Here is a 14,990-nt window from a genome sequence, read left to right as displayed (position 1 = left end):
TGAATCTTTCAGTATTACTGTTTTGTTAACTCTTTAGCTGTAGCCTTCTAACTTAGGGGCAATTCACAAATTACTTAAGATGTATGGATTTCTTGTATCTTCTGCTTTGCTCTATGCATAATGAAAAAAACAGCCAACCAGTGGATAGCCCATGTAGTTAATAAGTGATCCAGCATTGGTTAGCTGGGCCACATGTATGGGTGACTCTCAACAGCAGTCTTAAAGCATGTGACAGTGCTTGCTGTCTGAGGACAACTTCTTTCCCTTACCCAGCTGTATATGCCCGCCTTGTATTGGCACTGGTGCTTGCCCAGTTTCCCTGGTAGACAGACCAGGGTGCCATATAGGCAGAAAATTAAAGACCACCACCTCCCCTCAAAAAAAACCAAAAGCACAAAACCCAGCAGCTCGTTGTTGTTAAGCTCGGTTGCCCATCAGTAGTGGTGCTAGAGAGTAAGGGGACCAGATGGGTGACAGAATAATGCTAGTGTCACCTGAGACTAATTTAAGCTTTTGTGTGTTGTTGCTGAATACTGTTGCTGTCACTGTTCCATTTGGGAGGGACTACTTGTGACAGAATCTTCCTACCAGAAGATAGTAGTAGAAATACAGTGTGCTAAGAAAGTTACATTTTGTTTGGTATACCTTATTTCAGTTGAGGTAGTGAAGTTTTAATGAAATCAGCTATTTTGCAGGCAAAAAGTCCCCTCCATAGCTCTAGGTAAGCTCTGTTCTTAGCACAAACAATCTGCCTATGGGATGTGCTGGAAGTGCTTTGCCATTTGTACCTGTGCTAACAGTTCTAGAAATGGAGTTGTGCCCATTTTGTTACTAAGGCCTAGTCTAAACAACTTTGGATTTGGTAAAGTTACTCAGCTCTTGGGTGGATTACTGTTTGGTTAGCTTTGCTCTTCTACTGGCATGGATGTAGCTAGCCAAATAGTGATGCTGTTGTAGCTGTGATGGTGCATGGACACAGGTAAGGCAAAGTTTGTAGACTGAGGTGATATCTCTTACAAGACTTTTCAGGCACTCTGGCCTTTCATTCAACATTAATGAATGTTCTGAGAAATGATGTAGCCTGAGACTTTCATGATGACTTTTGTCCTTTTGATAACTAAGCGCGATTAGGGAGAATAAGCTAATCTTACAAAGATTGATCCAGTGTGTATACATTGCTTATGCTAGTTTAGAGGTGCTTTGAAGAGGACTAGCAAGGAAAGAGCATACACTGGATGCCATTGCCTTCCTGAACAGGAGTTTTTATCAGGCTTTTGGATGAATGAGAGGGGAATACAATTTTCATTCTTACAAATGCTGGCTACAGACAGAATGAAATACCGTTGCAAGGGATCATTCTTTTGCTGCTTATAGGAGGAATGTATTGAGAAGAGTTGAATGCTGGAGAGGTTGCTTTGCTTTAGGGGTAGTGAGAGGTAGTCTGGCCATCTGGGACAGTGTTGTATCCTAAAAAGGGAGTGCCAGATCTCTTGAATTTAAACTGCAAGCATGACCCTTAGTGGGCTTTCTTTGTTTTGCTACCATGTGGCATTGTTTAGTGGGTAGAAAACCAGTGCTCATGCCAGGTGAATTCTGTGAGGTTAGAAGGGCTGTATCACTTTTCTTGGGGAATATCCAGGAAAATTGTTCAAAGAATAGTAACATCATCTTGTGGTGCTTAACTTTTGTGGAACTACTGTTTCCTGTCATATTGAGGAGTGAAGCAGTGTCTTAAATATGCTGTAACTGTGGATGTTGACTCCTCTGACATTGCACAATTGTGGTGAACTTCTGAAATATTATTGCCTTGTGATTCTCTTTTCAGAAAGATGATGAGTGTTTGTCTATGGCCTGAAACTGGCACTGCCTCTCCTCACTGTGGTGGTGACTTCTGAACTGGGGTGAAGCAAGCAGCTGGGAGTGATGACCACTTAGGCTATTGTAGGTTATGTGGTGGCAGTGGCATATTAAGTTGACGAAAGGAGTGGTATGTTTTGTGTTTATATGCTATGTTTAGAACTATGGTAGTAATAAACTGGTATGTCCTTTCTAAAAGCTGACTTAGCCTTTAGAAATTTTCTGTATTAAAAAGAAAAAAATAACCCAACAAACCAAACTCTGTAGCTGCTTCTCTCAGCTGATTTTTCGACATGGCAGAAACTCACTGATTGATCTAGATGCTGATATTATGTTTATTATATATTCAACCATTAAGTAGATTTTAAGTTGTACATGGCAACTTCCTCTTTAAACGGAAGCTAATTTTAATGAAAGTTTTTAGTTTGTTGCATGCCACAGAAGAAGTTAAAGGAATTATATATAAGATTTATAATTGTAGTGGTACAAAACAATCTTTTCCAAGACCTCAAGTGTTCCATAGCTTTCCATTCTCTGGTTTTTGTTTTCATGAGCTGCCTAGTCTTGGAGACAGAATGGGGCAGTAAGTCTCTTCAGTGTTTCAACCATTGTCTTCTGGCTAGATGCTACTGACCACACTTAGGCTTCCTATTTTCTTAGGAAAAGGTAGTCATAGTCATTCAGACCCTTCACTGAACTGTGGAGTCATAGAAATGTTATAATAGAAATTAAAGACCATCTATGCCTTTCCTATTCCTAATCTCAGACTGCTTTCTTTCACTTGTGAGCAAACAGTTCTGGATACTAGCACTTTTCTGTTGGCAACTCTGTGCTGTATTCAGGCATGTGTTTTTGGCTTTTGTAGTACATTTTAAAAAAGGACTAAAACCCAGTAGTGATGCTTTTGGACTCTTTTGACTTGCTTACCTTTGCATGCTCAGTAAGGGCAAGTGTATTCAGTACTAAAAGGATCCTGCATGAAAGTCAATATGGAAACATCTTATTTCATTGAGCAATTCCACTGTTACATTTCTCAAGAAACAACAATTTCTATTTATGCAGACCTCTAAAGTTGAACTCTACTGCTGAATGCAAATCTCACTCACCAGAGGCGAAATGCATCTTTTATTTTAAACCTTAGTGATTGCTTGGCAGTGAGTGCTAGCGAAGTAAATATTCAAGGCCTGATTTAAGAAGTCTCTTGGCATTCTTGTATCTTTGTATATTAGAAGAACCTTTCGCAAGCATTTTGGTCAAATGTGGTTAAGCCTGTTGTGTTGGTTGTTACTGTGTCTCTTTGAGCATTGCTCCCACAATGTCATAGGGGTGATGTAAGGACATGCTCTTAGGCAGTATAGCAGGTAATGCAGCACACAATGGAAATTCTATTGCTTAAAGCTGGTAGAAAGAAAAACTAGTAAAACTTGCTGGTTAAATGTCCAATGCAGATTGAACAATCTGTGAAACTTAACTATGGCTGTTTCAGCTAACTACCTGTTTGAAATGTTGTGTGGAATATCAGGGGGTGTGTGTGTTTGTAACTTGTTTACAAACAGCTGCTCTGCTTGCTTGCATTTTTCTGGGTTTAGCTACATCTTCAAATTGGTACAGTGTACTATACTGAAATTGGTCTCTTGTAAGTTGCCTTTTAAATTAAGACACCCAATAAGTTTCATTTCAAAAAACTTAGTTGAGTTTTGCCAAATGGCAATGTGATGATGTCTTGTTTCTCGCATAAAAGTAGAATTGTGAGTTGGCTGCTTGAAATACGACAAAAACAGTCAAGATTTTGGTTGTTCTGTGGCTTTCTAAATATTTGTTCTTGGTCTTAAAAACTGCTTGCTCAACTTCTTCATTGGGCTTCCTGTGTAATGTTGTTAAACCTTGGCTTAATTCTCACAGGGTGATAGTCCTGTGGCTCTGTGTTTACCAAGTAAACAGTTGTGGCCATTTTAGATGTTACTTCCCAGATGGAGGTTACTGACCCTGTAGTAGAGTTAGCAGGAAGGTGGGCATACCATCTGCTCTGCTGTCATATTGTAAACTTAGCTTCTTGGGTGATGAAAGCAGTGTGCCATACTGAACTCGGACAACTGAGGTATCATTTAGTTTTGCAAAGTCTGTTACCTGCTCATTAGCAGCTCTCTCTTCTGGGGATTGTCAGGCAGCTGGGAGGATATAATATTACAAACTGCTGCAGCAAAATTAACTATAGCACATTTGTCAGAGCTGAGAATTAGCTTGCAGTTATAATATGCAAATGAGATTAGTCCCTGAAAGGAAGGAGTGCATTATTTATTGGCGTTTTGGATGTGACATTTTATTACAAAACTGCCAATATCAATCCCCCATCTTATAATTTTAATTTGCCCTCCTGCGTTATGGCAAAGTTCAGAATCTTTTATTGGGCACTAAAATTCCAATCCAATTATGCACCCTGGCAAGTTAAAACATGTTAGATGGGTTATCTTAATATTATGTGTTAGTCACATGTAAGTACTTAGATGCTACGGTAATAAGAATGACACCAAGTGATTAGTGCGAAATGAACAGGTCCTTATTCAAAGTGATTCTGAAGCCTCAGCTGAGCACCGATCCATGCTGATGGTTTCTGGCACTCATTGCAGAGTGCGGTGGCTGTTGTGCCTCCCAAGGCTATTGAACATCGCACAGTGACGTACGAGATAAGTGGGTAGCCAACAGTAATCTTGGATAAGGGCTTACATTAACAGGTTGTCATTGGGTAATTTTCTGCAAATTTTAATTAAATCTTTAGCATCTTGAGTTACATTTACCTCATCTTTTTTGCAGTGTTGTAAGCATAAAATATATTTACATTTCGGAGTAGGAAGCATGGGTTATGGGTTTTTTTTGGAAATTACCTGTTCCTGATCGCAGTGATAGAATGAATGGTGTTTAACTCTGGTCTGATTCCTTACAAAAGTAAAGGTACAGACCCATTACTAGCAGTAATTGTGAATATGTTGTTTTAAGCGAGGGAACCATAATCACTGTGTGTACTACTGCCCTCCTTGCAGTCTGTCTAAAGTTAGTTGGTGCTTGAGCTCTGCTTGCTTGCTATTACTTGAGCAGCTGTACCAGTACTTAGTGTTCTAGTTTTGGTGACATCTAAACTAGATGATTGAGCTGGTAATTACAGAATGCCTTTGGTAAGTAGGTTATTTGTAAATAGTATTAACAGCTCAGTTTTTGCAATTCTATAAAAATAAAAATAAATTCTAAAAACATCACTGTGCCTTTTGTGAATTTAATGTTTTATGGAGTTCACTTTCTATCATGTTTCAAAGTTGTGATAGGATATGATAATATTAGTGGTTGCAGGATGAGAGAATTCATTGTCCAGCAGTGTAGAAGTCTATATAATTAATCTTGTGGGAGTTTGGGCACACATAAAAGCAGTTGTCATAGCTGTTCAGTAGCTTTTAAGCATGCTCATCTTCCAGCCAACTCTCATACTCACTCTTTGTTTTAACTTCAGTTCAGTTACACAAACTGTTTGCCTTTCAGAGCCAACACATAATCAGCCAAACTGAATCAAGAGGAAGGAGAATATTTGCGAAGGCTCCCAGCATCTCATGAATGAACTAACGGAACTCGATAATGCTGGTTCTCCAGAGCCAGGTCTACGGCTCAGAAAAGGACACATGTCTGACACTACAACACCACAGACAGCCTTTGAAGAGGACAGCTCTGAGCAGAGGCTTCTTTTAGTGGAGCCACCTCTGTCTTCTGACCAGGAAAATGTAAGTTATATGATTATTTGTCAGATTTGCTAGGAAAAATACGTTTTGACGTTAGTGCTTAAATAAGTCCCAGAAATGTGTACTGTGAGCCTACAAACTCTTTATGCCTGCTAAATAGTTGTAATGAAAGCAGGAAGATGCTAGAAATACTCGGTTGAATGTATGGGAACTTCAGTGACAAGACAGGGCATAAGTGTAAGTTTACTAGCTTTATAGTTTTTATTTTCCCCTCAAAGAGATGGGACTTGCACTGGTGTTTGTTCTCTGCTGGGATACTACTCTTAAATTTTTTTTTTTGTAATGAACTTCTGATTAATTATAGTGAAAGGAGAAGATCTACTGACTCTGACTGAATGTAATCTCAACTGTGGCTCGTTGCTGTTGGTTTAGCGATGAGGACAGAAAAACCTGTTTGCAAGCATTCTTGTTGGAAGATTGGCCATACTGGGCTGGACCAAACACACATAGTGCACAATACGCTATCTCGGGACAGTAGCCAGTAACAGACTCATAAGGAAGATTACAAGGATGGGGAATCATGTTGTGTTACTTCCCTAGGACACTATCCCAGCCTTTAGTAATTGGTGGCTCACAGATTTCCTGAGCCAGTGGCAATGTTTTTGAATTTTTGGTGCATGAGCCTTTGTAAATTTTAGCAGTCACAACATCCTGCGGAAAGGCGTTCCACAGTTTAATTAAGTGTTATACGAAGGTAACGTCCAAGCATTGGACAAAAGTACCTTCTGGTTAGAGCGTTTCAGAACTGTAATTAATGCTTCTCCCAGGATATATACAGATGGATATCAGCACAGTTAAGTAGAAGAGGCATTCATCTCAGGCTCACTTTAAATTTATCATGGCTTAATGAGTTTACTGTATCAGTTCAGTTATAGCAACTGTGTGATTTTAGCCAGCAGCAAAAATGTGCTGATCCTACTCAGTGTAGTCTTCTGTGCAGGAGAGCTGGGCTGTTGCTGTAACTGAATTTGCCACAGGTTCTGGGTGTGTGCACGGACAGCTATCGTGGCTCAACTAGCATGAGAACATGTACTAGACTGTTTTAACTGGGTGAGTTTGAGCCCTTCTGGAATTTAGTTTCAAGTGTCCTAGTAATAAGAAATCAGAACAGGTATTCACGGCTAATAAGCCAGGCCAATGCACTGTAAGTTGTACACTGCTATAACTTCTGTAGGGCATTATCAGCAAATACCCAGAGTCTTTTTTTGTGTGTGTGTGTTATGTGGAAGGTTGTAAAGCATGTATATGAGGTGCAAAGTCTTAGCCCATAGCTCATCTTGCTAAGGTTAGAAAAAAGAAAAACTGAGTTGTGCTAGCAGATATTTTGAACATACATATGTTTATCTTACAGTGTATTTGCCATCATCTTTTTTGGAGGCTGTTTTCCTTCTTGTCTCTGACTTTCCTGGTTGAATAATGCGAGTTACCTGTTGCCTGTAGAATGCTCCTAGAATCGGCTGGAGTAGAAGCCCATAGCTGATTATGTTCCGTAATTCTTTCTTTACATTTGCTTAATTAAACAGAAACTATTTGGATGAGTCAGTGTTTAATTTTAGAATTTTGGAAATAAATTGGTTAAAGTACTCTCATTCTCTCATGCTTTTTCAGACATTCTTAGCATGTGTTAGTGTTTGTTATGGTTTTTTTTTGGTGTGGTGGTTTGGTTTTTTTGTTTGTTTGCTTGCTTGTTTGCATTGATCCTTATGACAAAAGTATGTTTCTTTTTGTTTTGGCTCACTACAGATACTTAGCTGTCTTGTATTTCATGTCTTCTCTCTTTCTTAGTCTCCTAAAATGTTGCCACAGAAATTTTTTTTTGCCATTTATGTGTTGGCGTTCTGTCTTGGACTGTATCACTTTCTCTGCCCTATGTGGCCTCCTGCCTTTTTGACTTTTTCTAGTCTAAGCTTTTATTCCTTTGTGATTTCTTGTTTTTAATACTGTGATACCTTTAAATGTTTTTTCTTCTTAAGGGTTTGAATAATTGATGCTTCAGATGGATCATCCCAAAACATTCTGCTGTTAAAAGTACCAATATTAGCTTCCCACATGGCCTTTATTTTCTGACATACCGCAGTGTTCTAAATAGTCTGGAAAAAACATTAAGCTATATATCCTCTGTCTTGTGTAAACCTTAGCACAGCTGTTACTGAAATCCCAGCTAGGATTCACTTTTTTGCTCTACTGTACATTCTGGCTATGTGCAACTGCCTTAGAAGACATGACATACTAGTTGAAAAGCATGGTTTTCCTCTGGTTTCGAAGAGGCTGTTCTTTAGATGATGGTAATACAAGGTTATTGTTCTGTAGATGGCAGTAGTACTTGGGCACACAAGCTGAACATAGCCTTATAAAAGGACTCAAGCGATGGCTGCTGTGTTAGTATTCTACTGGCTAAATGCAACCAGGTTGAAGCTGATGGTAGCAATCAAGGAATTCCTGTGTTGAAGAAGGAAAGTCGATGGTCCAAGCACCATGATAATTTAATATGCTTTTAAATGCTGCTAGTTTTGACAAGTTAATCATACTGCCTTTCTTGAATATCATAACACAGATGTATTCTAGTAGATACAATACTTGCCCGAAATTTACTGGGCCTAAGACTTGAGGTATTACTGTAAAAATATGTGTGTATTTATCCTGTGGTAATATTGGATTGTTTACTTTTCTGCTTGCCTCCTATCACCCTATTTATATCATTGCAGCTCCTTTATAGAAAATCCATCCCAGACTCTCCTATACAAGATTGCTTTCTGTCTGCCTACTTGTATATCCACTTTCTGCTCCATGTGTAGGAGGAAGCAGTCTGAGCTCTTAAGAGTTAGGAGTTTTGATGAATTTGATGAATTATTTTAATAGCCTTTTCTAAAGAGGTGTGTGTAAGCATACCATTGTTTTGTTCAGAATTATTTTCCATCTCTCCTGGAGCTTGCATTGTATACTACCTGTTTCTAATTTTGATGGGCCAAAATATAGGTCCTCTTTAGAAATAAAGCATCTTCATGGAAAAAAATAGAAATGGTATTAAGAAATCAAATGTAGCCCCAGAAGTTTTTTCTTAGACCTTTGTCCCTGACACCAGTAACCTACCTGGATGGTTGCATAGCTGTGAACAAAAAATTACATTAGATATTACTTTCTGTAAATTTTGCCGTTCACTCAATACATGTAGCAAAGATTTACTAGCTGTGTTGAGCATGCTTATCCAAAACAATAAAACAGCTGCATTCTTCTGCCAGTGCTGTTAATTTGCCAGTTTTATGATGAGGCTTATGAGAAGATACGGATCATAAAATCAATATCCTTTTACACCTGAACCTTTTAGTCTGTGTTTTATCCCATAGCTCTGTCTTCTCTCCTAGAGTGCGTATATGTTCATAGATTATCCCCTCTTCCAAGTCTCTGTTCCAAAGAATAGATACACATCTTGCTATCTTGTTTAAACAATGCAATTAGTGTAGTGGCAGAGGAGTGGTGTACCTTCCGTGACTGAGCATTAGTGATCATTTATCTGAATGTCAAAGATTTTGTGGTGAGAAAAGGACCAGGCAAGCTGCATAGTTCTTCCCATTTTTTCAGCAGTTTAAACTTTTGGTTGTTCCCCTTCCCCCAGTTCATATGTGCTGTGTGTGTGCTGATAAGGCATTTTTCAGCAGATGCTTCCCTTCTGTAGCATGCTGGATTGCCTAGCCTTTGGGACAGCATTCATTCTCCTGTCCTAGAGTTTCTGTGTCTTAACTGCCTTTATAATTCCAGCAGTGATAGTTCCTAAAGAAATCTCACTGTGGCTTTGTTAAGCAGACACAATCAAATGCATGTGACTACTTATAACCTGATAAATGGGCTCTTCGTGCAGCCCTAAAACCTGTGTTTAGTTCTTTCCTTTTATGCTTTAACCTGTCAGTGACAGGAGATGAACAGAACTGTTTTCTTTGCCTTTGTTCCAGTCATCAGACTTCCGTGTTCCTGAATGATGATTTCTTTCATGCAGTTGAGCTGCATTGCGCAGTTGTCCTGTGTGGCACTGAAGTGTGCCCGTGGAGTGGAGACCTGTTGCTCTAAGTGTTTGATGACCTACAGTAAGGGTTTGGGAGGAGGTGTGCATAGCTCTGAAGTCATCTGAGTGGGCAGAAAAAAATTGGGCAAATACTTACCTGGATTGCTTCTTGGGGAGCATGGGTTTTGACTTTAAGTGGAACTTACTTGACCTCTGACAAAATTAATGATACCTGCATGTAGCTACAAGAGTCTTTCTAGAGCATAAATACCAAAGTGACTTGAGGGAGGGAGGCAGAAGGATGTAATGGATTTTAAGGTACGAAAGGATAGTTTTAGAATAATTGAAGGTGAGCAAATGACTTGAGGCTTTTAACTTGAATTGCGAACTTAAAGCCTTTTCTATTACAGAAGTGTGTACCTACTCTTTACAAAAATATGACTGAAAAAATAGTTATGACATTAACAGAAGGGTGTATGTAAACTCGTGGAATTGTCAGCTTGCCTTTATGGTGCCTGCTGAGTGCAAAAGATTTAGGCGAAGTCTTGAAGGTCAGAGATAGACAGTTGTCTTAACGGTCTTTCTGCAGCTGATACTCAAGTTCTGATTGCCTTAATTTTTTTTCTTTATAGATTTACTTGGAAGTTTCTTGCCCAGTTTGAAACTATTTAGCTTTATTTTCAGTCTAGCATTTTACTGTTGGTACTTTGGAGTTATGATTAAAAAACTTGGCATCTGCTTCTGTATTTGCTTTCTTCCTGCATTGCGTTACAGGTTTTGTTGGTAGAGGTTGTCTTTTGAATGTGTATGGGAGAGGCCTGGCATAACAGAATTTGGGGTCCCACCAAAACATGTTTGCTTTCATTTTAAAGCAGACTGTTCAAAATTTGTTGTTCTGTAGACTTCTTTATCACCTCTTCCTTTCTTCCATTTTTGTAACTCTTGGGAAAGAATGTTATTTCTTTGAAAGCATGCAAATTGACATTTTTACTTTGGATCAAAAAATCTTAACGTCTGAATTTCTCCTTCACTTGGTGTTCCAAGTAGTGGAAGTAATGTGTATTTTACTCAGACTGCTAGTCACTGAAGTAAGTGCTTGAATCTAGTATCTTTACAAATAGCTTTTTTTTTTTAATGGCAGAGTGTGGATATATCTCCACATATTCCCACTTAAACAGTATGAAACACGTGATATGTCTGTGGAGATAGTTTACAGGCTCCACAGGCCTGAGTGGTTGGATGCTGATGTGTCCTTCACTGACAGTTGGCATGCCTGGTTTATTAACAGGCTTTTAGAGCTTGAATGTCTGCAGAAAAGGCACAAACTGGTGACCTAGTCAACCGTGAGCAGACAGTATTCTGCACGGAAGTCTGGTAACGTGTAGGAAATGGCCATGTCTCTGTGTCTGCCCCATCTCCCAGAAAACTCTCATGTAAATTAAGAAAGTTGTAATAGGTTGTGGCTTGGTAAGTTGCAGCAAGGTTCAACTGTCTCCTATTAGTCTGAAGAGTCTTAGCTCTTTGAGAGGGGAGGTGTTGGTACTCTGCTGAGTTTGCCTGCCTGCCAGCTGGTTTTGTAACCACTGCTTGCTGTGCTGTGTGTTGAAACTAGGAGAGGGAGGGAGCAGTTTTGTTTATAATTCACTGGCACAACTGTTTCCCTGGCCAAGGGTTAGATTCCACAGGTTTTGCCTTTGTTCTCCTGGAGGTTGTATCAGCCGGATCTGGGCAGCAGTACAGGACATGAGGGCCTTTCACAGTGATAAGAGTGCTGTACTGGTGGGTTAACTTGCATCTTCCTTCAGCTGCTTTAGACTGATTGACTCTTCTCTTATGTTGAGTTCAGCAGTGCACTTTCAGTCTCTCTTTGTTTATTTTTTAACAGAGCACTTTTTTTCCCTAAGCCCAGCATGCTTGTTTTTTTCTGCTGTCAGGATTAACAATGACAGAGGAGCACAAAATGGCACATGTGAATCTTCTGTAGTAGAAACAATTTCTACAGGGTTTGCTCCCGAGTGTATTGATTAGCACATGTGGGCATCGAGGTCCTTGGCCCTTGTCAGGTACTGGGCAATGACGGAAAATCGGTAGTTGCTACAGCTTAGAGATTCAGCAAACCCTTTTCACTGAAAGATAGTCCTAATAAGGGTGTACTAGCAAGGTTGCTGAAGCCAAAATGTGAGTTTGTCCTAGGACTAGTTGCTAAGCGAGTGTTAAAGGTTAGACCTTGTTTTTAATGAGTGCCAGCAAGCAGGCATCTATGACCAGTTGTATAAAACCATTTCCAAGTGCTGTACTAAATGGAGTGTAGCTTTTTATAAAAAGGTGACCTACAAAGGAGAAATGCTCAACTCCAGGAACCTTTGAGTACTTAACATTTTGACCAGTAGGCTGAAAGGGTCTTTGGCACAGTGCTAATGAAAGACTTTTTTTGGTCCTGTGACAGCAAAAACAGCTTTGCGCACCCTGCGTAGAGGGTGAATGTAGTTAGCCTTTTGGAAGCTGTGGTGTATCTCTGTTTACAAGCCTGTCAGATTAAGAAAGAACATAAACTCTAAATGGCAAAGCTGTTATTCTAAAATAACGTGGTATGTGCGGAAGCTGGAGGAAGTCAGGGAAAGTTTTAAGGTGCTGTGCTTTTCCAGTTAATTGCTTACAATCCAAAGAACGTAAACTGATGAAATTCTGAAAAATGTGCAACGAGCTTTTAGAAATGGCATGGCACCAACCTATCACTGCTTTCCCTTTATGAAAGACGGGTTGGTAAAAGGTCAGTTGACAGAGTGGGTACAGGAGCTGCTGAAAAAAGCAGTCTGGCTAGCTGAAAAGGATGTTACAGGACTATGGTTAGAAAAATAGCATTTTTATATTACAGCCTTGTGAATGTATCTTGGGCATTATGTTGAATGCTCTTGAGTTACTGAATCTGGCATGCTGCCTCAAGAAATGTTAAATGACTTCAATGTCATGTTAAACACTATTAATCATTCATCTGATGAGATCAAGATAAAAAAGAGCAAAAATTCCAAGTCTTTGTGTCTTCAGTTTAATATGGGGGGTAACAGTGGTATTAGAAAACTTATGCCTGCATTTACAGCTTGCATTTTCAGAATAGAATTGTATACAAGTACCGAGTTGTATGATTAACACCAAGGTGTGGGATATTAAGTAATTTACTTTCTCTGAACTGTCTTGCCTGTGTTACAATGATGTGTTCATACCAGGACAGAGTTCTGGGGGGAAGCCTCTGTCAGCTGAAGGAAGCAAGAACTTTAGAACGTATTGAGACTGCATCGCGCTTTGGAAATTCCTGTGACGGGAGCTTTAGGGCACTGGTGACATCTTGATGGTGAATTGCCATCACAAACAGTTGAGCTTTGAGACATGGGACTCTATGAACTCCAGAATTTAATGCTACATAGGTATGTGCGCAGTCAGTTCGGCCGTCGAGTAACTGAGCAATGACTCTGTCCAAAAAGGAACCTTAATACAGGACAGTTCTGCCCTTTCTGGGGTTTAGGGGACTTGTATTACGGTTACGAGTATTACTGGTTAATGTGTGTACTTCTGGTTCTGCGTCAAATACCTTACATGCAACCAATGAAAACTGTCAAATTTCTGAAGGTGTGGTCCTGAAAGCTGTTGGAAGTTCTGTGAATACAGCAGCATTTTGAAGTGATCATTAGTTTAACCTTCCTTAATGCATGCCTAACTAGGTTCTTAGGCTCCCTTTCTAACTGATTAACACTACGCAAAGGAGGCCTGAAGATCATTTTGCATCCAACTAATATGTGTCAAAAAGAAACCTGGCCTCACACATGATCCCCAGAAAGTATTCTGTAGTGGATCTCAGTAAAATGGGAGCTGATGCTCCTGTTGTTTCTGTTGCACTAGCTTGAGCTCTTAAATTGCTTGGTTATTTGAACCAACTTTATTATCTGATAGGAAGGTCACCTAGCAAAAATGTGAGTAATTTCTGCCAGATTAGTATTGGATCAGCTATTCAACCCAAGGATCAGAGGGGTGCTAGAAGCAGTGTAAAGGAAGATTGGGATGAGAGCGAAGAGAACCCCTTTTGCCAGAGTAAGCTTCTTGGGTGGCTTCATTCAAGTGATTTGTTTCAGTTTGCACACTCTAGTAAACACAGGTTGATGACATTTTCTAGCAAAACTGCAGTCTGAAGTGATGAACAAGAGCTTGCTTGTCATCTGTGCAAGTAACATCCACGTGCAAACTCAGATTTGTAGAAATCTTTAAACTGACATAGAGAAACTCGGACCTCAAGAAACTGCTTTTACCATTGAAGTCCAAGTGGGAAAAGGATTTCTGGAATCTTTTTCTTCCATTACAACTTGACTTCTAACAGCCTTTTCCATTGTAAGGGCATTAATAAAAAGTGTGTCTGTTAACAGATTTGAGAGCAGTAGTATAAAAACTGTTTATCTATGTGAGAAGGATAAGCTGTTGTAGTAAACAAGAAGTATATATTGCACTTACTAGGGCAGGTTTTACTGAGATTTTCACTGAAACAGGATCTTTGGCTATGTGATCTGACTTTTGGACTGTATTCAAGCAACAAATTGTACTAAATTTAAACTTCTACAGCAGTTGCACAAGTTTAAAAAAAGTAATATTTTAATGTTAAACTTATTTAATGGTGGGCACTGTGCAATTGGGCTCTTAGGTTTCTTGCTCTTGTTTGCTCTGGTGCTCTAAGTCTTGGTTTAGGCATTGAATGTTTTCATACCTACTGAAGCATACACCGAAATTCTTGTTTAGAAGATGATCTGTCCCTTGAAGTGTGTTGCGTGGATCTCTGTACAAAGTGGTATAATTAAGTCTGATTTCTACCTTTCTTTTACCTTCTTGTCTATCACTTACTACAAAAGACTCTGGAAAACCTCCCAAAATGAACTGAATATGGATCAACCAGTAAAACTGTTTTCATCTGGCCATTGTCACTTGTCCTTCAGGTTTAGTTTATTCTCTGGTACCATTATTCAACCTACAGATGCTTTTATACTTCTGTCGTGTAATTTCCATTCTTGTTAGGTATCTGTACTATGTTTGTTGGTAGCTTTAACACTTTGAGTTTGCAAAGGGGGTAGGATTAAAGCTGGAAGAACTGTTTGGCATTTTGATGGAACTAGGTGTCCAGACTCTCTCAAGTTTAAGTATACAGAAGCCATGATTTCTGATTTGTATGAGTGATTTACACATCACTGCATATGTGCAGCAGAATGACAGCTGATGATTGCAACAAACTTGCTTGTGAATGTGAATGAAACAAGGGAATGAGGGTTTTTATTTAAAGATACTCTAACATGCTCTAAAGATTTCACAGAATGATTAAG

The 14,990-nt window shown here is 39.3% G+C and overlaps 1 protein-coding gene across 2 annotated transcripts in view; it reads left to right on the top strand.

Moving 5' to 3' along the window:
• ADIPOR2 (adiponectin receptor 2) overlaps positions 1 to 14,990 on the top strand; it is a 45,684-nt gene that overhangs the window by 17,422 nt on the left and 13,272 nt on the right. For both annotated transcript variants that reach the window (XM_055710619.1, XM_027807654.2), the window contains exon 2: positions 5,386 to 5,621. In XM_055710619.1, the coding sequence (XP_055566594.1) occupies positions 5,454 to 5,621 (168 nt within the window). In that variant the 5' untranslated portion in view covers positions 5,386 to 5,453. The remainder of the gene's footprint in view (positions 1 to 5,385; positions 5,622 to 14,990) is intronic.

Source organism: Falco cherrug, chromosome 5 (genome assembly GCF_023634085.1).
Source record: "Falco cherrug isolate bFalChe1 chromosome 5, bFalChe1.pri, whole genome shotgun sequence".
NCBI classification, from domain to species: Eukaryota; Metazoa; Chordata; class Aves; order Falconiformes; family Falconidae; genus Falco; species Falco cherrug.
Note: the sequence above shows the minus strand (reverse complement) of the source record. Positions and strands in the feature narration are given on the sequence as shown.